Genomic DNA, 23,157 nt, shown 5'->3' on the forward strand with positions numbered 1-23,157 from the left:
CCAGCTCCCGAGGCCCTGAGTTCCCACAGCTTCTTGGACCCAAATAAACACACAGAGACTTATATTATTTTTAAACTATGGCCATGGCAGGCTTGTCACTAGCTAGCTCTTACATCTTAAATTAACCCATTTCTATAAATCTATACCTTGCCATGTGGCTTGTGGCTTACTGGTACTTTTATATCTTGCTTCTTCTGGCGGTGGTTAGCAGTATCTCCTCTGCTCTGCCTTCCTCCTTCCTCTCTCTCTCTAGTTAGAATGTCCTGCCTAACCTTATTCTGCCCCACCATTGGCCAAATAGCTTTATTTATTTACCAACCAATCAGAGCAACACATATTCACAGCATACAGAACGACATCACCCATCATTTTACCATGAAAAAAAAAAAAGCTTTAAAAGAATGATCGGTCAGGAGGGACCAGAGTGGCATGCATTTAAGGTGCATGGGGTCAGGGGGAACTGGACATGAGAAGTTAAAAACTGTTGAACTGGCTGGGATACTTGTAACCATGGGTGCAGTCCCCTGGCTTTGAAAAGTTGAGTTTCTCCCAGCTGCTTGCCTCCCCGTCAGTTTTGAGGGTGGGGATAACATACAAGATGTTGTGTACTCAGCCTCCAGATCCCCCGTATTCTAGGTTTCAGAGTGGGTTCTTTTTCTTTTCCTTGCACACATGGTAGAGTCTAACCTGTAGACACTCCAATCGAGACACATGTCCCACAGCCCACCATAAAGTCCACAAAGTGTTTCCTCCTTTTCTATCACGTGAAAACCCTGGGTCTGATTGGGAGGAGGAAAGGGCAGTTTCGAGGTGGAAGTACACATTCGGCTGCCCACTGTGGAATTGGCTAGCGTTACTTGTAGCTCTGAACTACTGGTTTACCTGTGTAATTAAGAGTTCAAGAGTTTAGAAAACACGGCTGCTGTGGAAATTGCCCTGGGTTTTTACTGTAGCAAACACATGCTTTTCCTCCTCTGTTGGTCAGTAATGTTATAGGCAGTGGAAATGGTAAGTTTCTCTCTGGTGGGTCAGCCATATTCCGTGTGTGTGGAGAATTCATGTTAGTCCACAATCTGATTTACCTAATCCTTTTTTTATTCCAGAGGGAAACAAAAAGATTCTTTTGCTTCTCCCTCCTAGTGAATGTTGTGGAAAAGTAGGGCAGGGTTGGGCATATGACACAGCGGGAATTAATACACATGTTGCCCACTGTCACTGGGCCATTTTGTACATGTTACCCCAAACAAACAGCAAGGTGGTAGCACATCTGTTCTTTATCTTTATTCACACACCACTCTTACTCACACTTACTTACTTACTTACTTGATGATGTAAGTGTAGACTTACACCATCAAGTCTTGCAGCCACTAGCCACATGTGGCTCTTGAGTACTTGGACTGTGGATATTCCAAATGAAGATGTACAAGGTCTAACATACATACCACTTTTTAAGAGTGGGTATGGGAAAGAAGTGTATTTTTTTTTTTTTATATTGATGACATCCTAGAACTATAATGATTTGGATTGATTGGTGCCCTGCTTTTCTTTTTATTTCTATGATAAACACTCAGCCCAAAAGCAACTTGGGGAGGGAAGGGTTTCCATCAGCTTACAGTTTACAGTCCATCACTGGGGTACAGGGCAGGAACTCGAGGCAGGGACCTGGAGGCAGGAAGTGAAGCAGAGGCCAAGGAGGAGTGCTGCCTACTGGCTTGTTCTCTTTCACCCTGCTCTCTTATTCCACTAAGACCACCTACACAGGAGTGACAGACACCACCCACAGTGAGGCCCCCCCCCCCCCCCCCCCCCGCATCAAGAAGATAGATGCCCCACAGACTGGCCTACAGGCCAATTTGATTGGAGGCATTTTCTCCATTGCAGTTCCTTCTCAGATGACCCTGGTCTGTGTCAAGTAGACAAAAAACTAACCAGAACGTTGGGTTAATGGTATGTGTCTACATTTCTCTTTGTGTCTGTCTCTGCAATTATTTGAGTGTGTTCAAGCATGGGGTGACAACTTGGGTATCTTCCTCAGTTTCTTTCCATCATGTTAGAGTTTTTTTATTTTTAATTTTGAGACAGGATCTCTCAGTTTTTACTCGGAGCATGTCAATTTGGCGAGGCTGGTTACCTAAAAAGCACCAAAGAGAGAGTTCTTGTCTCTTGCCTCACCAGTGCTGGAATTAAAAACAGTCCAACACACCTGGCTTTTTTTTTTTTTTTTTAATGGGTGCTGGGATTTGAACTCAGGACTTCATGCTTTCCTGTAACTTTTTTTTTTTTTTTAAATGTGACTCACATTTAAACATTATATTCATGGCTTCAACTGTGAACTTAAGGGGCAGATGAGAAGCGTTCCTGTGGAACTGGCTACCACTGAGGGACAGCCAAAGCTCCTGAAAACTTTATCTCCTGAGTCAGGGTCGACAAGCTCTTGCTGTTTCCTGCCACTGCCCTGCACATACAGCCTCCTGGGGGATTTCACGTTCCTTGCCTGCCAGCAATGTGTCCCAGAATGTCCTCTTATCTGCCATCTGTGACCGATGACAGGAGGGTGTGGATGCTGCAGGCCAACTTTCTCAGAGCAAGGCGGAGTTCCAGCCAGCAGACCTTTATCAGACCTCCTGCTGGCTCACACACACTTGGGGAGTTGGTGATGACGGTCCTGAATTCTGGGTTAGCTGCCTGGACGAGTTTGCCATAGCATGTTTTTCTCCCATGTACCTGTATTCTTTAGAGCTTACAATTTGTTGTGTGGAGTGTGCAGTGAATATTCACATGAAGAAGTAAGTGTGCGTGTGGAGGCCAGAGGTCAGCCCTAAGTGTCCTCCTCAGTTGCTTCTCTGCCCATCCCCCACCCCTTTCTTTCTTTCTTTCTTTCTTTCTTTCTTTCTTTCTTTCCTTCCTTCCTTCCTTCCTCTCTTTTCTTCCTTTCTCTCTCTCTCTCTCTCTCTCTCTCTCTCTATATATATATATATATATATATATATATATATATATTTTTTTTTTTTTTTTTTTTTTTTTTTTTTTTAGGCAGAATCTCTCATTGACCCTGGAGGCCTACTGTTGGCTGAACTGCCTGGCCAGTGACACTCAGAGGTCCTGCCTTCCTAGAACTAAGCTCAAAGCCTTTGTCTTCTTGCCTAGGTTTTCACCCGGTACGGGGTATCTGGTCCCATGCTCACACTGTTGGCACTTTATATCCAAGCCCCTAGCATATGTTCAAAACCCAGCACCACCAAAAAAAAAAAAACAAAACAAAACAAAAAAACAAAACAAAACAAAACAAAAAAAACCAAAAAACCTCCTTAGAGTCCTTTTGTTCTTCTTCTTTCAAGATTTATTTGTTTGTGTTTATATTATGTGTGTGTTTGCCAACTTGTATATACTCAAATTATATGGGTGCCTAGTAACCGCAAAAGCCTGAAGAAGGCTTGGTATTTACAGTGAGTTGTGAGCTACCACGGGGGGCTTGGAAACTGAATGCTGGTCCTCTGGAGGGGCAGCCAGTGCTCTCAACTAACTGCTGAGCCACCCCTCCAAGCCCCATTTTTGCTCCTTTCCAGGAACTGAGCAGTTTGTACCCTGTTGGCTCTGTTGTTCAGAACCGAGGCTAGACCTCCTCCCTTGAACAGGCAGATCTCTTAAGAGGACTGGTTGCAGCCTACAAGCAGGATATGGAGATGTGTGGGTATTTTTGTAGATGCTTGTTGACAGATCTTTGTGATATTTGTATGGAAAACAGAGGCATTCGCACTGTGCAGCTGAAGCGGTCCCCCAGCTTTCTATCTGGAGGGAGAGGATGCAGCATTGTGCATTGTGTGGAAGAATTAAGGTTCCTTCTCAATTGACTAGCCGAGGTGTGGGCCTCACAGATTGCAGTCCCTGTAGAGATGCTTTTGTCATGAGGGCAGCTGCTGATGTTGTAGAGTGGGATGTTAGGGTACTCTCTCTGTGTGTCTGTGCAGTACAGAACCCTGAAATCACACTAATGAGGAACATTTCCTTGTCAACAGTAGACTTAGTTTCTTAGTTCTTGTTGGGCTGGGCTACCTAGGCATTTGAAAGAAACATGTATTTGTCTGTGAACAGAGAATAGAAGGGAGCCAAACCCCACCTTCTGTATGGAGCCCTCACTTGTGATAGCTTACCTACTCCCTAGATAAGGCCATTAATCCACTCACCAGGCCCTCATGACCTAACACCTCCCAGACCCCCCCGCCCCCACCTCTCAGAACGGTTGCATGGGGCCTTAGCTTCCAGGCCAGGGACTTTGGACACATGAAAGCCACATTTTGTCAAGCTGTTTGGTTACACGTGCTTCTGTGGTAACTTCTAAAATACATTGGAAATAACATATTTTACAGTGACCTTTCAACTCAATAATTTCAAAGCAAGAAATTGGATTGCAAATTAGATTGCAATTGCAAACTTGGACTGCAATGAGTGTTCATTATAGAGGCAAATTATAACTGTGGAGGTGCATCCTAGGATTTCATAGTCAATTCCTCAGGAGCAGTGAGTTCCACCCTGTGGACAGAATATTTATGTCCCTTAGTTCCTGGCTGGCTTTGTTTTGTTTGGCACTGAGGCTTTTCCCTCTAGGACCAACTGTTTAACATCGTGGCTTTGTACCCTGTGGTCTATGTCTAAGCTGAGAGCTGCTGTTTGCTTCTTGTGATGTTTTCCTGGTCAGACTCTGTTTGAGGGTCGCTGTGCTGGCTAGTTCTATGTCTACTTTGCACAAGCCACAGTCATTCAAGGGGAGGGAACCTCAACTGAGAAAATGCCTCTAGAAGACTGAGCTGTAGGCAAGCCTGTTGGGCTTTTTCTTAATTAGTGATGATAGGGGAGGGCCAAGCCCATTCTGGGTTCTACAAAAAAAAAATGCAGGCTGAACAAGCCATGGGGAGCAAGTCAGTAAGCAGCACCCCTTCCATGGCCTCTGCATCAGCTCCTGTTTCCAGGATCCCGCTCAGTTTGACTTTTCTGCCTTGGCTCTCCTCAGTGGACTGATTCATGATATGTAAGCCAAATAGACCCTTTAATCCCCAAGTTGCTTTTAGTCATGGTGTTTTATCACAGCCATAAACCCTTATTTTATACAGTCACTTAATTGGTGAATTTGCATACCCTAAGGGAAAGGAGTCCTCCTTCAGTCCCCAGCTGGAAGACCCACCTTGTTCCAGTCAGACCAACCCCAGCCACTGGCCGGGCACTGAAGACCCAGCCCTTACACTGATTTTTTTTTTTTTTTTTTTTTTTTTTTAATGTCTCCATTTGGTCCTTGGGTACTACCAACACTAAACTGTGGTTTGACTCTGCTGTGAAGGCAAGCATGAAAACCTCCATCCTGTGTGAGTTGATGGGAAGTTTGCTGGCTGCTGGTGACTGTGGCCTGAGTCATTAGCTGACTTGGCTTGTAGTTTTTTTTTTTTAGTCATGCCTGTGAACGGAAGACAGGGCTCAGCTTTTCAGAGAAGGGAGAACAGAGTTTGCACATGAGGAACCAGCAGCCAGGACTGCCACTTCCAGTGAGTTTTAGGACTAGCATCCTGATCTTAGGGAGTGCTTTACACATTTACTCACCTGTGCCCACTGTCAAGCTGCCTAGGTACAGGGCCGTGTGTATGAGTGATGGGAGCTTAGATGTTGCTGTCATGGTTTAGGAAGGTTGGGGTTTCTGGAGTTTAGCCTAGGGAATTGCTCTGGGTGATATACAGTGCCTCTGTGTAAGGTACCAGCTGCATCCTGGGTATGGTCCTAGGTATAGCCCGCTGGTCTTTCTTACATTGGGGCGTCAGGTGGTGAGCAGCTTTGTGGATGAGAGAGGGAAGTTGAGGCCTTTGTTTTTTGGACTAGGGTTATTTGGGTCCACATAGAGCACTGGTTCTCAACCTTCCTAATGCTGCGACCCTTTAATATAGTTCCTCATGTTGTGGTGACTCCCAGTCATAAAATTATTACGTTGCTATTTCATAACTATAATTTTGCTACTGTTATGAATCATAATGTAATTATCTAATACGCAGGCTATGGGATATGCGACCCATAGGTTGAGAAATGCTGGCATAGAGCCTGGCATCCTGGGGGCCTAAGAACGAAGCTGATGCCTGTAGGAGCCAGGAAGAGCTGCCTTTCCTAATGTTCAGGACTCAGAGCCTCATGTGCCTGCTCCGGAAGGGACATTGCTAGCTCTGTTTGGCAGGCCTCAGACTGAGCTCACCTGGCTTGGCGCATTCTCCGTGTTCGGCTCAGTGGTGTCTTGACTAAGCCTCGGCTTGGTCACACACTAATCCACACACACTAATTCAGCAGGTGACCTTGCCAGTTTCCAAGTGTGGAGTGACTGAGAACCACCGAAACTGAGTTGGAAGTAAACACTGGTCCTTCAGGATGATGTGGCTGCTCTGTGACTCTGTGCTGTGTCTTGTAAATGCAATTGGAAAAAAACCAAAAGTGCACGGTATTGTTTGTGGGCGTCATTGGTCCACATTTCATCGGCACCAGGGGTGATTCGAGTCCTTAGCGGCTTCCAGAGCTGGTCTGGTGAGGTGTCTTAGACTGTTTGTTCCTGGGCTAGACAAAGGTGAATGCCTCCATTGTTGAGCCGTGTGGTGCTGTTAATAGTTTATGGATGGTGATTAAGGGGAGCTGTGTAAGCCAGTTTACAGGGTGTCTCAACCTAGGTTGACACTTTGCAGAAAGTTAGACCTTTCAGCCCCAGGCTTCCAGCTTACCCATAGAGACTTAGCCCCTTCAGCCCCCCCAGAACCTGCTCCTGGCAGGCTGCCTCCTTGCTCCTGTGTGTCTGTCTGTCTGTGTGTCTCACTGTCATACACATGCTAGACTCTGGTACTCTGAATACATTTCCCAAATTATTTCTTGTGGTATGAGGTTTAAAATCATTTCATTGGAGCGCCTCAGACTCCACATCACTGAACAAAATCTCCAATTGTTCGCTCATCTGCATTCTCAGGCTACTTATTTTAGCCCCATGTCTCCTGGGAGGGAGTTTGTGTTTATTTCCCCATTTCTGATGATGATGAAAAACGAAAAATTAAAAAAGAGGCTGCTGGAGCTTCGTGTATGCAGGGACTCATGATGACGTTGTGGTAAAGACGGGATCCTTAAAGGCAGTTTGACATGACATGACATGACATTCAGGACTGAGTCATCTTTGAAAACTCATGGTCCTGGTCTCTTCTAGTGCTAAAATAAAGTGCCCGAGACCAGGTAATTTGTAAAGAGTAACGTTCACTTAGCTCAAAGTCCTGAAGGTAAGTCTAGCAGGATGGTTGGTGAGGGCCTCTTCTTCATGACCTGACTGAGGACATGATCTGGGGAGTCGAGCAAGGCACCTAGAGAGCTCCGTAAGAAAGGCACTTCTTCCGCACCTGTTCACCCTCTTATAAACCCGGGTGGGACCAAGTTTCCAGCATTTGGCATTTAGGGAATACATTCAGGTCACCAAGACTGCATACACTACGATCTAACCAGGACATCCCCAGCCATCGCTAACTGAAGGACATTCTGCAAGTGCCTAACCGTGGTCCTCACAACTGCCAAGGCCACCAAACCAAGGTCTGAGAAACTGAACTAGGCACGGACGTGGTAACACGTGACACAATGCCCTGGAGAGGCTCTGAGATAGGAGAAGGGCACTGGGAAAACTGGTGAAATCCACATAGTAGCATTGAGAGCCTCGTGGTTCTCAGCGCCCTTGTGACAGAGGATATGTGTGTGTGTGTGTGTGTGTGTATGTGTGTGTGTGTGTGTGTGTGTTTGTGTGTCTGTGTGTGTGTTTGTGTGTCTGTGTGTGTGTGTGGAGGGTATAAACAGGGACTTCTTGTATTGTCTTTGGTGCTCCTTAATACATTCTCAAACTTTCTAAAATGAAGCATTTACTTTGAAGGAACATCATGCCTGCATGTTCTCCCACACCCCACACCCCACTGTTTTGATGGTTTGTGAAGGGGTGTCTGTGTGATCTCAGACTTAGCTCTGAGTATTCACCAACAGGTGGAAAGGCCCCGTCAGTGAGAATGGCTGGTCTCCATCTTAGTTAGGGTTGCTATTGCTGTGAAGAGACACAATGACCACAGCAACTCTTATAAAGGAAAGCATTTCACTGGGGCTGGCTTAACAGTTTCAGAGGTTTGTCCATTATCATCATGGAGGGACATGGTGGCATGCAGGCAGACACGGTGCTGGAGAAGGAGCTGAGAGCTACATCCTGACCTGAAGGCAGCACTGGGCATGGCTTGAGCGTTTAAGACCTGAAAGCCTGCCCCACAGTGACACACATCCTCCAACAAGGCCACACCTCCTCCAACAAGGCCACACCTCCTCCAACAAGGCCACACCTCCTAATAGTGCCACTCCCTGTGGCCAAGAATTCAAATACAGGAGTCTATGGGGGCCATTTCTATTCAGACCATCAAGTCTCCTTCTATTTCCATTCTTAGGAGTGACTTGGCAGAATATTTTTTGTTATGTTTTGGTGCTGGAGAAAGGACCAGGGTCTTGCACATGCTAAGCACGTGGCTACTCAGCTATATCATCAGCTTCTTACTTAAGTTAATTTTTAAAGGTTTAAAACATATTTTAACATTTAATTGTTTCATTCGTATGTGTACACACTCCCACATGGCCCGAAGAGAGTTAATGGGAGTCAGTTCTCGTCTCCTTGTAGGTCCTGGGGATAGAACTCAGGTTGTCAGGCTTGCTGGCAATCACCTTTACTTCTGAGTCATCCCACAGGCTCCAGCTCCTGCCTACTTAAACAGGAGTATCACAGGGTTTCCAAATCTCAGGAAACCAAAGAGAAGAGGAAATATGGAAAGTAATGAGGATGGATTTTCATGCAGGAGTGACATACATTTATTTAAATAAAATCTTGGCTGGTACCAAGAGGAACAAACGCAGACGCTGATGTCATAGAGGTGCATGTTGCTCCCTGCTGGGCTGTCTTTCCCACCTCCTCCCTGCTCCTGTTCCTGATGGATTATTTTTAAATGACTAAGTTATTTTTAAATGCCTCATAACTGGCGGCAGGTGAAGTTGTAGTTCTGGTGGTTTGGAGGGCAAGTCGGAGTGTGTGGTTAGGTAAATGAGGCCTGTATGGTCTCCTGTCTTTCACAAGGCTTTTAGAAAGAGGTTAAATTAAACCAGTGAGACTGCAGAAAGCCACCTGGGTGTGACTCAAGAAGGTGCCAAGAGCAGGACCCAAATATAGACATTGCCTTGTGGGGTGGGAGAAGCCTGCAGAGCGCAAACTCACCAGCTCTCTCCTGTGCGCGTGCTCCTGGTGACCCAAGGCTCACATCACACAAGTGAACTGTGCCCTTGTTTTGTGGCGTGTCCCGAAGTGATCACTACTCGTCCTTAGCTACATGTGTGAATTGTTTTCCAGATGCCTTCTGCAGGTTCATTCTCAACTTTTAGTTATCGCCAAGGCTATCTTGAGGCAGAGAATAAGTTTGTTCAGACAGGAGGCTACCAGTTTTTCTCCACACTCATTCTCTCCTCCCTGCCCGATCCCTTCCTGCCTCCCTGTGCATCTCTCTGCCTGCCTCCTTCCCAGCCCCCTTCTCTTTCTTTGTTCTTATTATTTGCGATCCAGTTCACATATCATGCCCATTTAATGTAGAAATTCAGTGGCTCTTAACGTCTGCATGAGACTGTACAGCCATCACCATCATCTATTTTGTAAGATTTTTGTACATTCCAGAAATGATATACTATACCTCCTCATGTCCTGCCTTCCCATGTCCCAGGTAACCATCCATCTGCCTTTTGTCTGGATGGATTGTTTTGATAAATCCTGGGTGTGTTCTGGCTACCATCTACCTTAAAAACAAACAAACAACAACAACAACAAAAAACCTCCTGAGCATTTCATGTGAGTGAACTTACATGATACAGTATATGTTCCTTTGTGACCACAGCCTTTCATTTCCCATCATGCTTTCCAACTCACCCACGCTGTCCACTCTTCATTGGTGAGTAACTTTTCATTCGTGGCTAAACCACATTAAAAACCCTATTCCACTAGGTCTGTTTCTCCTTTCGGTTGTCATGAACCATGCTGCTGTGAGCATTTAGATGAGTTTCTGTGGACATGCCCTCTCACACTTTTAGGGGGGTGTGCCTAGGAATGGATCCCTGGGCAGTGTGGGAATTTCACGTTTCACACTTGAGGGCCTCACAGACTTTCCCCCAGCGGTGCATCCTTTTAGAATGTACTTCTGGCCCTGTGCAGGGTTCTGATTCCTCTGCATTTTCACCGTGGTGTTGTGCAGGGATTTTTGTTTATTTAAATAGAACTAGATAATCTTTTATGTACTTGTAATTCAAGACTCATGATTTCATGACAAACATTAGCAGTTTGTGAAGTCCAGGAGAATTCTGGAAAGAAGTTTATTAATGTGTGAAACTGGAAGGAGAAGGCGTTGTTTGTTCTCAGTGTTCTTGCTTTCGACTGTTCTTCAGGGTCATTCGTTTTTATGAAGTAACAAGCCCTGTTCTTAGTAGGTTTGTGTATTTTTTTTCTGAAGGTGGATGGTAGCCAGAATACAACCAGGACTTCATTAAGATCCTCTTATCAGTTTTGTTTATTTGTAGTTCTTTTTGGAGGAAAAAGTATTCTTGTCAAGACTGGGAAAGGCCTGTGAACTAGGAAATAAGATACAGGCCATCTGTCACCATGATCCACAGGACTGGTCCACACGGTCCAGGACTGTCCACTGATCCACGGATCCATACGATCTGCACCGCCTTTGCAGGCCTCTGCTGCTCCATCTTCTACATCTGGAATGCCCTTCCCTTAAAGAGGCAGTTCCCCTAATTTTAGAGAGTTTATGGAATTGGACTAGTTTTGTTTGTTTTTGAAGATTTACTTTTCCCTCTGTGTCTCTGTGTGAGTCTGTACCCTTGAGTCAGGGTGCCTGCAGAGGCCAGAAGAAGGCATCTGGATCTCCTGGCGGTGGAGTTGAGCAGTTGTGAGCTGTCCAACACAGGTGCTGGGAACAGAACTGGGGTCCTCTGTAAGAGCAACAAGTGATCTTGACTGGTGAGCCCTCTCTCCAGCCCCTGGGACAGCTTTATACAGTTCATAAGATCCACGTGCCCTCCCTCATCCTGTCTACCTGTCTCTTTCTGGTCTGGATCACTTCACCGTTCCTTACGTAATTATTCACTAGGGCGCAGAGCCTGGAGAGGGAATGATGTGAGTCCCTGGCCTGTTCAGAAAAGAGCATTTATGCCCTGTCAGATCTTTCCTGGTTGCTGACTCCTGGTAGGGAAAGCTTTCACGGGTGGAAGGCTAGGCTGGTGGGAAGAGCTGGGCAGCTAGACCTGCGTCCAGGTGGAGGGGAAATGGCAGGTGTGTCCGTGCACAGCTTACAGAGAAGTCGGGGGTGACTTGCTCTCCTCCTTCGCTTCTTGCACGGTATGTTTCTGCAGGTTTGCGGGGAGGCTCGGTAATTTGGACAAGTGTGATTTCTTTCAGCGACTGCCTGTTTCTGGGATTTTCTTTTTCCTTGTCTCTGTAGTTCAAAAGAGTACCTGGACTGGTGTTTTAAGGAATTATGAAGACAGTGAGGGAAACAAGATATAAAAAGCAGGGCTGACTTGGCCTGTGGGGACCCGGCAGCCATGGGAAGAAACCATTTACGGCGCCACACACCCCGGACTAGACATCTTGCCATGCGGCTTCCTTTTTTGTGGTTTTGATTTTGATTGGGAGTGTGGGAAGCCTTTGTGTTGTTACCTGGGGAACACTGAGTATAGGGTAGTTTGCTGGTAATAACAGACCTTCTACTGTTTTCTTTTCTGCCCCCTCCTTTCTCACCTGCTTCTGTTCGTACATTGCCTGTTGCCATCTTCATGAAAGGCGCTTTTTCTGATGGTAGTGATAGAGTCTGTTGTGATTGGCACAGTAGTGGGAAGAATGGAATGCCACGTGATCCTTGTGTACTAGAGAGAGCTCGGATGGACCAGGCTTGGGGCAAAGAGTGTGATAATGAGTGCAGGCAGACCTGACTCATCGTCCACCGTACTGTGGGTGCTGGTTAACTTTTTGTCAGCCAGACAGGACCTAGAGTCACCGAGGAAGAGGGAATGTCAATTGAGAGTTGCCTTGATCAGATTGGCCCATAGACAATGTCTTCGAGGGATTCTCTTGAATGGTGATTGATATGGGAGGGTCCAGCCCACTGTGAACAGCACTGTCTATAGGCTATAAGGTCTATAAGCCAGTAAGGCAGCCAACCAGCAACCTTCCTCCATGGTTTCTGCTCCGGGTTCTTCCATCAAACTTTTGCCGACTTCCCTCAGTGACGGACTATTTCCTGGAAATATAAACCAAATAAACCTCACAGTGAGAGCACTGGTATTACATATGTGCATGACTGTGGCCCTATTTTTGTGGATTCTAGGAATTTAAACTCAGGTTTTCATATTTGTGTGGCAAGTGCTTACCCACTGAGCCATTTCTCTGGGAGCTCCATACCTTGGTTTTTAAGTGGCTTTCTGAGTTGTTTGTGGAACACTGCCCTCTGGGGTATTGGGTTTTGAATGAGCTGATGTAGCTGACTTCTTACAGAAATGTACAGGTGGGCCAACGAAATGCCTGTCACCTGTGAAGGTGCTTCCTGCTAAACCTGAGGACCTGTATTTCATTCTCTGGTCACACACAGTAGAAGAAAAGAACCAACTTCTTTGAGTTATTCTCTGGCCTCCACACACACAAGATGGCACATGCATGCCTGCATGTACACACACACACACACACACACACACACACACACACACACACACACACATACACACACACACCCCCATGGAGTATGATTTGTGTTAACTTCTGTGCATGGGGCTTGCCCTAGAGTGTTGTTGGTTGATATACATAGTATCAATACATTGGAGAAAACCAATTTTTTTTTCCCCTCTCCCAGCATCTATCAATTTCGAATAGCTTCTTGATTGGGGTAGAACTTTGAGCCAGCCCCTGCCAACTCCATGCAGGGATTTTGTCTGACTCAAATTTGTACAGGTTTTGAGCATGCTGCCAGTCTCTGCTTTCCCGTGTGCATTTGCTCCGTTGTGCCTGGGAAACAAGTTTCCTCGAAGTCATCCGTAACCTCTGGCTCTTATAGTCTTTCTGCCCCGTCTTCTGTGTAAACTGTTTAAACCTCAGGCGTGTAATGTAGTCATCCCATTCAGGGATGGTCAAAGTCTCTCACTCTCCATACTGTCCAGTGAATCTCTGTGTTAGGTTCCATTGACTAGAGGAAAAAGCTCCTCTGGTGAGGGCCGAATGATGTGCTGATCTATGGGTATGGTGACATGTCACTAAGAGTCTTGTCACTGCTGTGTTCACTTAGCAGAACAACAGTCATAGGTTTTCCCCTTGGATCTGTGACCAATCTCCTGTCACATTATTAGCTTTATTAACAGTGTTGTGTTCCGTGTCATGAAGTGGGCCTTCAGTCTGGGCAAAAAGTGGTTGGATATTCCTCTCACATCCGTGCCACTTTTGTGCTGGTGGCTGTGTCTTGAGGAGGGTTGTTACTGTACCTCACAGGGTTTGTAGTTGGATGGGATTGATGATGACTTTCTCCTCCCCTGGCCTGTTATAGCTCCTTACAATGCTAGGGATGCTAGCCAGTGGAAGCTTCCAGTGGAGTCCCCATGGTATTTCTCCAAGTTCTGTGTAACAGCTGTTGCCCAAATAGAAAACAAGCTCCTGTCATTGCTGTATACCACCACCACCAAAAGTACACACTTGAGATTCTGAAACCATTTATTTCCAACAGTAGCAGCCATAGGCTCCCAAAGTTCTCTCGTTCAACCCTCTCTCTCTCTCTCTTTTTTAATGCCGGATGCCATTTATTGAAGGAGGGAGGAGGTCTTAAATACAGGCTTACAGCACAATGGGAGAACCCCGGAGGGCAGAAGTTCGCTACTGATGTTTTATAATCTTGCATCTAAACTATGAGGTGGTGGCGCACGCCTTTAATCCCAGCACTCGGGAGGCAGAGGCAGGTGGATCTCTGTGAGTTCGAGGCCAACCTGGGCTACAGAGTGAGTTTCAGGAAAGGCACAAAGCTACACAGAGAAACCCTGTCTCGAAAAACAAAAAAAACAACAACAGCTCAACCCTCTCTTTATTGCAGTGTTCGCCACAGTAGAGAGCATGGGCCGCTACCTTGGCCCGATCCTTGACTTTGATCTCTCCCTTGGCTTGAGTCAAAAGCCACCCATGTGTCATTCAGAGCTAGAACATCCTTGGGCCAAGTGGAGACTTTCCCCTTTGAATCCCAGTCAGTTGTTTACAGATGATTAGCAGCCTCTGGTTCAAAGCCTGCAGCCCGAAAAAAGGAAGTGAGTCAGTAGGGCTTTGGTGGGACTGCACCTCAGCTTGCTTTCTAGATGATGTCGAGGGCGTGTGAAGGCCTGGGAGAACTTTGAGGAGAGTGTAGCTGAGGTTTTCCTGTGTCCTGGCCTGCCGGTAGTCAGGACAAATCTCTCCCACTCTCGTCCCCCAAGTAAACACACAGAGACTTATATTGCTTATAAACTGTATGGCCGTGGCAGGCTTCTTGTTATCAAGTTCTTATATCTTAAATTAACCTATTTCTATAAATCTATGCCTTGCCACGTGGTTCGTGGCTTACCGTTATTTTACATCATGCTTCTCTCTGTCTCAGCCTTCCAGTTCCCAGAATTCTCCTCTCTCTTTGTCCTGCCTATACTTCGTGCCTGGCTACTGGCCAATCAGCACTTTATTTATCAATCAATCATCCATAGCAGGAGAGCTTTTGCAGTAATTATTATCCTGTTTCTGGGCCCCCAGTAGTGTAGAATATGGCCTTCTCAGGGGAGGAGGTGTGCACTGCAACGTTCTCTTGCACTTCCAGACTCTGACTCCCGGCCCTCCCTATGGCCCTTTTTTTTTTTTTTTTTTTTTTGCCATGCCCATTTGGGATAAATGTTTATACCCTTTGCTCTGCTCTTCACTCTTGCTTGTGTCAAGCCATAACTTTCTGAGTTTTACACTGGGGTTTGCAAGCATTTGAGAATTGAATTAGACTGAGTGGTGGTGACCTTTCAGCCCAGCAGAGGCAGGTGAATCTTTGTGAGTTCAAGGCCACCCTAGCCTATGGAGTGAGTTCCAGGATAGCCAGAGCAACACACTGAAACCCTGTCTTGAGAGAGAGAGAGAGGGGAGAGAGAGAGAGAGAGAGAGAGAGAGAGAGAGAGAGAGAGAGAGAATTGAATTGGCCCCTGAGGTTAAAGACTCCAGCGCCTGTGCTGTGGCTGTGCAGTTCCAGCCATCCTTGTACAGATATGACAAAGTAGGTCTCCATTAAATTCAAATCCGAGCTAAGCTGCACACCAGCAGAGCCCACAGTGAGAAGAGAGGAAGGAAATGGGAATATGCCCTAGGCACCCCCAAACGGTTGCCCCCATGGCCCTTCCCCCCTGTGTTTGTCCCGTTTTTTGCATTGGGCTGCAGCAGAGTGCTCCCCATGTGTGCACCCTGCTTCAGCGCTCCCAGAAATTGGATCTGCTCCAGGTGTGCTTTACCTGGTTTCTACTTTGTGAGCTTGTTGAAATCCACAGACTTGAGACAACAGAGTCCACTTCCGGTGACTTAGGTCGAGAGCAGTGAGCTATCACCATTTCACCATGGCTGTGAAGTTTTGACTCTACAATTGTTTCTCAACTAGGGCAGCTCCTTAACAACAAAGAATTATCCAGTTCAAGAGATAAGTAGTGCCAGCAGTGAGGAATCTGTCGGAGAAAGTTGGTGTTGCCAATGTCATGTGTCCCTTGCTGTGGGTGTAACGAGAGACTGAAAAATGAAGCACCTGCTATATTCAAAAGGGATCTGTCCCAGTAGATGTGTGTGGATGGGACTGTAACCCAGGAGAGAATGTGCTGTTTCAAGATCCAGTTTCTGGAATTCATTAGGAACAAGGATCCCCATGTCCCCACCCCACCCCATCCCCAGCCAGGCTTCTCCACCTTGTAAGCCAGACTGTTGCAAGCAAAAAGAGGCAACTTTCGGTTGCCGAACCGTTTATATATTTGAATATTCATATTAATTTATCGTATCCATTCTAAAGTTACATGAGTCCTGAGTCTTTGGGGGTAGGGTGGGAGGACAGGATTGAGTGTATCTGAGGTGGGCCTGGAACTCTGTGTGGCCGAGGATGGCCTGGGACTTCTCACTTTCCTTCCTCCATGTCTCCAGCAGTGGGGTTGCAGGTGTTTTACTTACTTACTTTTCTTTTTTGGACAAGACAACTTGTAAGTAAGTAAGGGTTTATTTGGACTTAGTGTTCCATGGGCAGAGCAGCATGGCTGTGTCAGACATAGCATGGCATTGCAGCTGTAGATGAGAGCTCACATCTCTAGCCACAGAGCATAAGCAGAGACACAGGGGATGGCCAGTCTTTCTGAAAGCTCAGAAGCCCAGCCTCAGTGATGTACTTTCTCCAGCAGGGCCACACCTCCTAGTCCTCCCCAAGCACCTACCAAGTGGGGACCGAGTATTCGCATCTCGTTCAAATCTCCACAGCAGCATGAGGCACTATGTCCATTCTATATGGTGCTGAGGCATCCAGATTTTGTGGGTGGGAGACAAGGACTCTATCAGCTGAGCTACCTCATCAGCCCTTTTCTGAGTTTTTCAAGAAAAAAGAACAAAAATACACCCCACATCAGAAAGCAATTGCAATTGTGTCTTGGAAGTTGCTAGGGACTCCTCCTCTAGGACTCCCTTACCTAGCCCAGGGACAGCCACCCCGGCCTGGCTCTGAGACCCACGTGTGTGCTTGGCAGAGCGTGTTCTCTGTGTAGTGCATCTGTGGTTAGAACAAATGTTAAATTTATTCCTTTTGGAAGGAAAGTAATTTTTAAAGTCAAGAGAAACATAAACATTTTCAAGGACAGCAGTAGGTCGAAGTCTTAGTGATGCTATTCTCTTAACCTCAGGGATTAAGAATTTGGGGCCAAAGGACTTTCATTGTTTCAGGCTTCGTTCTATTATGTCATCTTGCCCCAAGGGTGGGAAGGAGCCTTAGACAATGGAGAGTGAATGAGCATGGCCAGGTTGGTCGGTAAAACATTGCCTAGGGAGGTGCTACTGCAGTCCTCCAGGTGGTGGGCCAGGGGTTAGTGATTGAGCATAGTGCACTCAGCCTTGGGTGGAGTAGGGTAGTGACTGAGCACACCAAATTCAGCCTTGGGTGAGTTGGGTAGGGTAGTGACTGAGCACACCTCAGGTGGTCTCCTAGATTCTCCTGCCCCAGGCTTTCCTAAGGCAGAGTAGGGCCTAAATGAATTCACCATGAGCTCTTCAGAGTTTCAGTGTGTAACATATGGTCTTTATACTCAAGCATTAGGGTTTTTCTTTTTGGTATGTGTCTTGATTCCTCCATTGCTTAATTGTAGAGATGAGTTTGGTTTTCTTCTACTGTAGAATGGTTAGGAATATTTATGTGCCAGTAGAAAGTCTTCAGGCTGGTAAATTGATTTTTTTTTAAACAAGCGTAAATTATTTGAAATGCTGAAGGCAGATGCATAGCTGAATGGTCTTTGGTGGATCCATCCAACCGTGCAGGGCACAGTTCTATTTACCTTCTATGTCTGTGATTTACCCTTTCCAGAAATTCTGTGACATGGAAGCCGACTATGTGTAATTCTTTTTGTCTGGCCTTTTTCACCCCCACGATGTCTCTGAGACCCATCCTTGTTGAAGAAACCATTGAGCATATCAGGGATGTTGTTTTTCTTATTACGGAGGAGTCATATACAAACTTGCCATGTTTTCTCTGTCCCTCTCCTCACTGACAGACATCTGAATCATTTTCAGTGCTTGGCTGCTAGAAGTAATACTGCTGTAAATACCTGCACACAAGGCTTCACCCGAGTCACGTGTCCTGCTGTTGTGATAAAATGCCCAACAAAAATGACTTGGGGGAAGGAAGGGTTGGTGTTGGCCCACAGTTCAAGGGCACAGTCCATCATGGTGGGGGAAGGCATGGCGGAATGAACTTGAGGCAGCAGTTTACATTGTATCTGCAGTCAGGAAGCTGAGAGTAATAAATACTCAGTACACTATTTATACTAGGACCCAATCCAAGGGCATGATGCCATCTTCCTTTAGGCTGGGCCTTCTGTCTTGGTGAACCTAATCAAGATAACCACTCACAGGTGTGCCTAGAGGCCCGCCTTCTGGCTGATTCTAGGTCCTGTTAGATTACCAGTCAATATCAGCTGTCACAGACTTGTTTAATATTTTCCTTCTCGGAAAATTATCTTAGAGTTTTTCTTTTTCTTTCTTTGTCAGTGTCTAGGGCTTGGATGGCTGGAGTATATGTGTACTAAGACTTTGCTCATGTTTTTAGGAGGTTGCTCAACTGTCTTACAAAGTAGATGGACGTTCCCTTACTCTAGGTTCTCTGCATCTTCACCAGCGTTTGGCAGAGTATTTTATATTCTCTCCTGGAAATCACTGGCCACTGAAAATGGAATTCCTATGAACCCCACTTCTGAAGAAAGCCATTGTGTCACTTGCCTTTCTGCAGGATTGTTCCGAAGATCAAAGGAGATGTGAAGTTATATGCAAGTGCTTTGTGTTGCCCCAGCGTTAGTGGCTATTATATTCTCAAAAGTTTTTAGCTGTTAAATTTAATGCTCAAATATCCATCTCAGATTTTAAGAGGAAAACGTGTCTGAGCTTTAATAAAATGTATATGTTAGGATTCAACATGTTCCACTTACTTGCTTATAAAGGCAGTTGTTACTCAAATTGTGAGTTTTCTCCATATGGTAGGTTGCCTATATTGTGTATTAAATTATGAGCCTTATTTAACAATGTCAGAGTATAATAGTTTACATATGGTGGGCAAAGTTTTCTTCCCTGCTCAGATTTGGATGGTCTGGTAAATGTCCGCTTGTGAACTTATTAAATCCAAGTGCTTGTGGGTGGCCTCTTCTGGACCAGGGCATGTGCGTCCTCTCTAATGCAATGGAAGCAGGAAGATTGGGGACTCCAGGGAAACCACCAGGATCAATCTGTGCAACAATATCCATTTCAGAGTTTCAGTTTGCAGTGCGGATTCTGTGAAAGTCATGGGTTCATACTTTTTCCAAGAACAAAGAGTGTTTTTGAATGTATTTTCTTTCCTCCCTGTGGAAGATAACTGCTTGGTCCAGATTGAGGGAAACTGGCAGGCTCTGAGTTTGAAATCTTTCAAAGGTTCCTTATCTGCAGCACTTCACACCTGTTGAAAAGACCTTTGGACACAGAGCTAAGCCATGTGTTTGCTCTGGTAGCAGGTAGTGAGTGTCAACAAAGAGCTGTGGAGAGCTTTTAGGGGAGAGGGTAAAAAGACCTAAGACAGGACTCTAAGGCTAAGAAACCGCCCGCAGAGTCAACATGTGTTCCTTGTGGCCTCTGGGAGTTCATATTAACCCTGGTCTCAAGTGGTGTGTGTTTGTGTGTGTGTGTGTGTGTGTGTGTGTGTGTGTGTGTGTGTGTGTGTGTATTTACATGTATGGATATGTGCATGTATGTTTGGAGGTCTTCCAAAACTTTCAAGCATTGCAGTCTCTAACACACGAATTAAAAAGAATAAGTAAAGTCATTCAGACATTTGGAAACCCTTTCCTAGAATTTTGTGGTTAGGGTACGTAGTGACATTTGAGAGAACAGTCAGAGCAGATGTCTGAGGTAAATGTTCTTCTTGGAAGCAGCTCTTTGCTAGTAAAGAAATCAGGACTGACAGAGCTGGTGTCATTCTTTCCGTGTGTCCCAGTGTCTCAGCCCAAAGTGGGGAGTGACAGGCCTGAGGGGAAAAAAGGAAGTTGGCCCAGTTGGCAAGCGTGTTCTTTCAATAGTCCTCAGGATTTAAGTGAGCGCTTCGTACTGGTGTTTGATGCTGTTCCCACCCTTCCCGTGGAGGATTCCAGGGAATCCATCTCCCTGTGGGTGATGGCTGACAAACTATGGATGGAACAAATCACCTAAAACTAGCGCATGTGCAGAAAGAGGGAGGGCCTTAGATAGAGTCATCGCCTGGGCCCCGGCAGTCACAAAGCTCACTGGAGAATCCAGTGTGTCAGTCAGGCACTGGGGAGGGGACTTTGTCTCTCTTATGTTCTCTGGCCACCTTCATCTCAAAAATGCTTGAATTTCCTAAACAGGGGTCACAGCAAAGGCTTTTGGTCCTGGCTGAGAGATCTTAAATAAGGTCTCGTCTGTGTGCAGGGAAGAAATAAGTCAAACTTACATGTTTCAGATTTTCCTTTTTAGGAGTGAGTGAGTGTGTGTGTGTGTGTGTGTGTGTGTGAGAGAGAGAGAGGGGGGGGGAGAGGTCATATATAGAAAGTGAACCCTTTATTATTTTAATTGCTGATGGATGATTTCTGAATGGATTTAATATATGATTTTTTTTTTTTCTTGACCAGAGTAATACATTTGTTTCTTCTGTGAGGGAAGTTTTTTTTTTTTTAATTAACTTTTTAGTTTAATATACAAACTCCCCCTCAGCCCACTGCCCCCCCCCCCATTCCTATTGGTTCCTTCCTTCTCCCTAAATGGTCATTCTTCTGACTTCATCTCACACACACACAACTTATTTTAAGGAGACAAATAGCACCAATTCAAAGTGGAAAGGTTGTGGCATTAGCAATTTGAACAGTTGGGGCTGAAGAGATAGCTCAGTGGTTAAAAGCATACACTGTTCTTGGTAGAGGACCCAAGTTCAGTTCCCAGCACCTACTGCAGGAGGCTCACAACCTTCCCTGTACCTACAGCTCCAGGGGAGCTGACCCCCTCTTCCCGCCTTTGAGGGCACATGCATGTGTAATTAAAAATAGAATACAGTTTTTAAAAGAAGAAGTAGAAATTGGAAGGGGTCATTGGTGACCTCCCTGGGCCACTGCTTAAGCTGCTGGTCATTTGTTTGGCAGGGCAATAAAAAATGGAAGCAAGATCAGTGTTTAAAAGTGAAAAAAGAAGCACATCCAGCATCTAAGCATAAGCTCCATAGGTTATAGTCATTTGGGCTGCAGCCTTTTAGGTGTCTAGTGACTTCCTAGCAAAGGTCCTACCAAAAGACTAAGACTATTGGGAAATGTAGTCCCTCTTGAAGATTCCTGTTGACTTGTGAACTTTAGTACAAATAGTTCCAGTGGAGCGGGCTAATGGTCCTTAAGCAGATACGGGTGGGAAGCATGACCTGGGAAGGTGGGAGGCACCAGATAAACACTGAGATAATGGCCTGGCTTAAAGTGTGGCCCCTGAAGCCTCCTTTCCAGGTTCAAGTCTGAGCAGTCTTAGCGTGTTGGGCAAGGTACTTATCTGTAAGCCTCAGTTTCTCCTTTTGTGATGTAGAGGTGATGATAATTCCTGCCTCCTGGGTGCCAAGAGTCAAATCTGGGTGTGCCATGTGCACAGTAGGGGCATGTGATGCCATCTTCTCTGCTTTGTCTGCCTGGTGGGACCTGTCACACCCAGGGATGAAAGAAGGCTGTAGGTAAGCTCTCAAAGGTCACATCTTTGCTTGTGAGAGAAAGACTTTGCTTTTCTGTAGAATGGTTGTAAAATGCTGTTTATTTATATTTTTATGTGTGGGTGTTTAGCCTGCATATTTATTTGTACACCATGTGTCTGGTGCCCACAGAGGCCCCAAGAGGGTATCAGATCCCCTGGAACAAGAGGCTGTGAGCGCCACCTGAACGCAGAGAATTGAACCTGGGTCCTCTGGAAGAGCAGCCAGTGCCTTAGGTGTTGAGCCCTCTCTCTAGGCCCTACATTGACTTTTTAATGATCTATAGGAGTCATGGTGATTTTAAGAGTGGTGTTTTGTGACAGGATATCATTTGAACTCATAATTCCATTTTGTTTTCTTCCCAGGGAACACGGGTCTGGCTGAGAGAAAATGGCCAGCATTTTCCAAGTACTGTAAATTCCTGTGCAGAAGGCGTCGTGGTCTTCCAGACAGACTATGGGCAGGTGAGAACAAGTCCCTGTTGCTTCCTGGAGTTTACGCCCCACTCTCTCACCCATGAGAGTACAAGGGCACTTGTACTTCCCCTACACAGGCATACCCATGGACAGACACACACAGACTGACTCTCTCGTTAATTTTCCTAAGTGATAAATCAGAGCCCGGAAGGACATGGCAGTTGGGATGTGTACCTTGTGTATGATGGGTATGATACTATCCTTGCAAAGGAGAACAGCAAGAGTCCCAGCTAGTGTGGAGTAGAAGGACACAGCAGTTGCCGGCTTCCCTTCCGGGGTGTCTTTTCCACCTCAAGGATAGCTAGGAATGCAGCCCACCATGGTATTATTGAGATTTTAGCTTACGCCGTTATAGGATTGTTTTCCAGCATTTTTCTAACTTGATTGCGTGGTTCTTGAATGTGAACTTTACAGACGACATTGTGGGACATGCCTGGTAGAATCTATAAGCAGCACTCAAAGGATTGATGTTTAATGAGTGTTTTTCCTGTCCTTGACTTCTTGAAACCCTTAGCCTTCCATAGTGTCTTGTGTGTGATCAGAATGGCAAGACCAGACACCATAGACATTTGAGTTTAAAAACAGTAACAACCTTTTCTCACAGTTCTTCAGGCTAAAAAGTTCAAGGTCCAGGCCTCAGCTGATTCAGTGTCTGGAGAGGGTTCTATTCCCTGGTTCGCTATGGTCTGCCTTGTTGTGTCTTCAGGTGGGGGAGGACTGAGCCAGTGCTCTTAAATCTCTTTTATGGGGCAATCATGTCATCCCGAGGACTCTACCCTTACTGCATTAAGTCCCTACCTTCTGATGCCCTTACACTGGGGTTAAGATTCAAATGTATGGATTGGGATGGGGGCATGCACTAGCACTCAGCCTCTAGTTTGCCCTAGAACGAAATACTGGCATGCTCGTCAAGAGTCTAGGGTACTGGTGTTCTGGTCACTCTCAGAGCCCTGACCTGTGTGGCTTGGGGACCAACATGACTAGGGTAATGGGGAATGGAGGAAGACAGACACACATACAGAAAAGCTGGGATGGACACGGTCCATGGGCCTTGATGGAGGTGCACCTACAACAGCCAGGAAACTCGGCGTTGACCTAGGAGGCAGGTT

The 23,157-nt window shown here is 46.0% G+C and overlaps 1 protein-coding gene across 1 annotated transcript in view; it reads left to right on the top strand.

Annotated features, from left to right (window-relative positions):
* The window catches only part of Myo10 (myosin X), a 212,033-nt gene that overhangs the window by 33,832 nt on the left and 155,044 nt on the right, over nucleotides 1-23,157 (top strand). The window contains exon 2 of the mRNA XM_036206964.1: nucleotides 21,938-22,036. Coding sequence (XP_036062857.1) covers nucleotides 21,938-22,036 — 99 coding nt within the window. The remainder of the gene's footprint in view (nucleotides 1-21,937; nucleotides 22,037-23,157) is intronic.

This window comes from Onychomys torridus, chromosome 15 (genome assembly GCF_903995425.1).
Source record: "Onychomys torridus chromosome 15, mOncTor1.1, whole genome shotgun sequence".
Classification (NCBI taxonomy): Eukaryota; Metazoa; Chordata; class Mammalia; order Rodentia; family Cricetidae; genus Onychomys; species Onychomys torridus.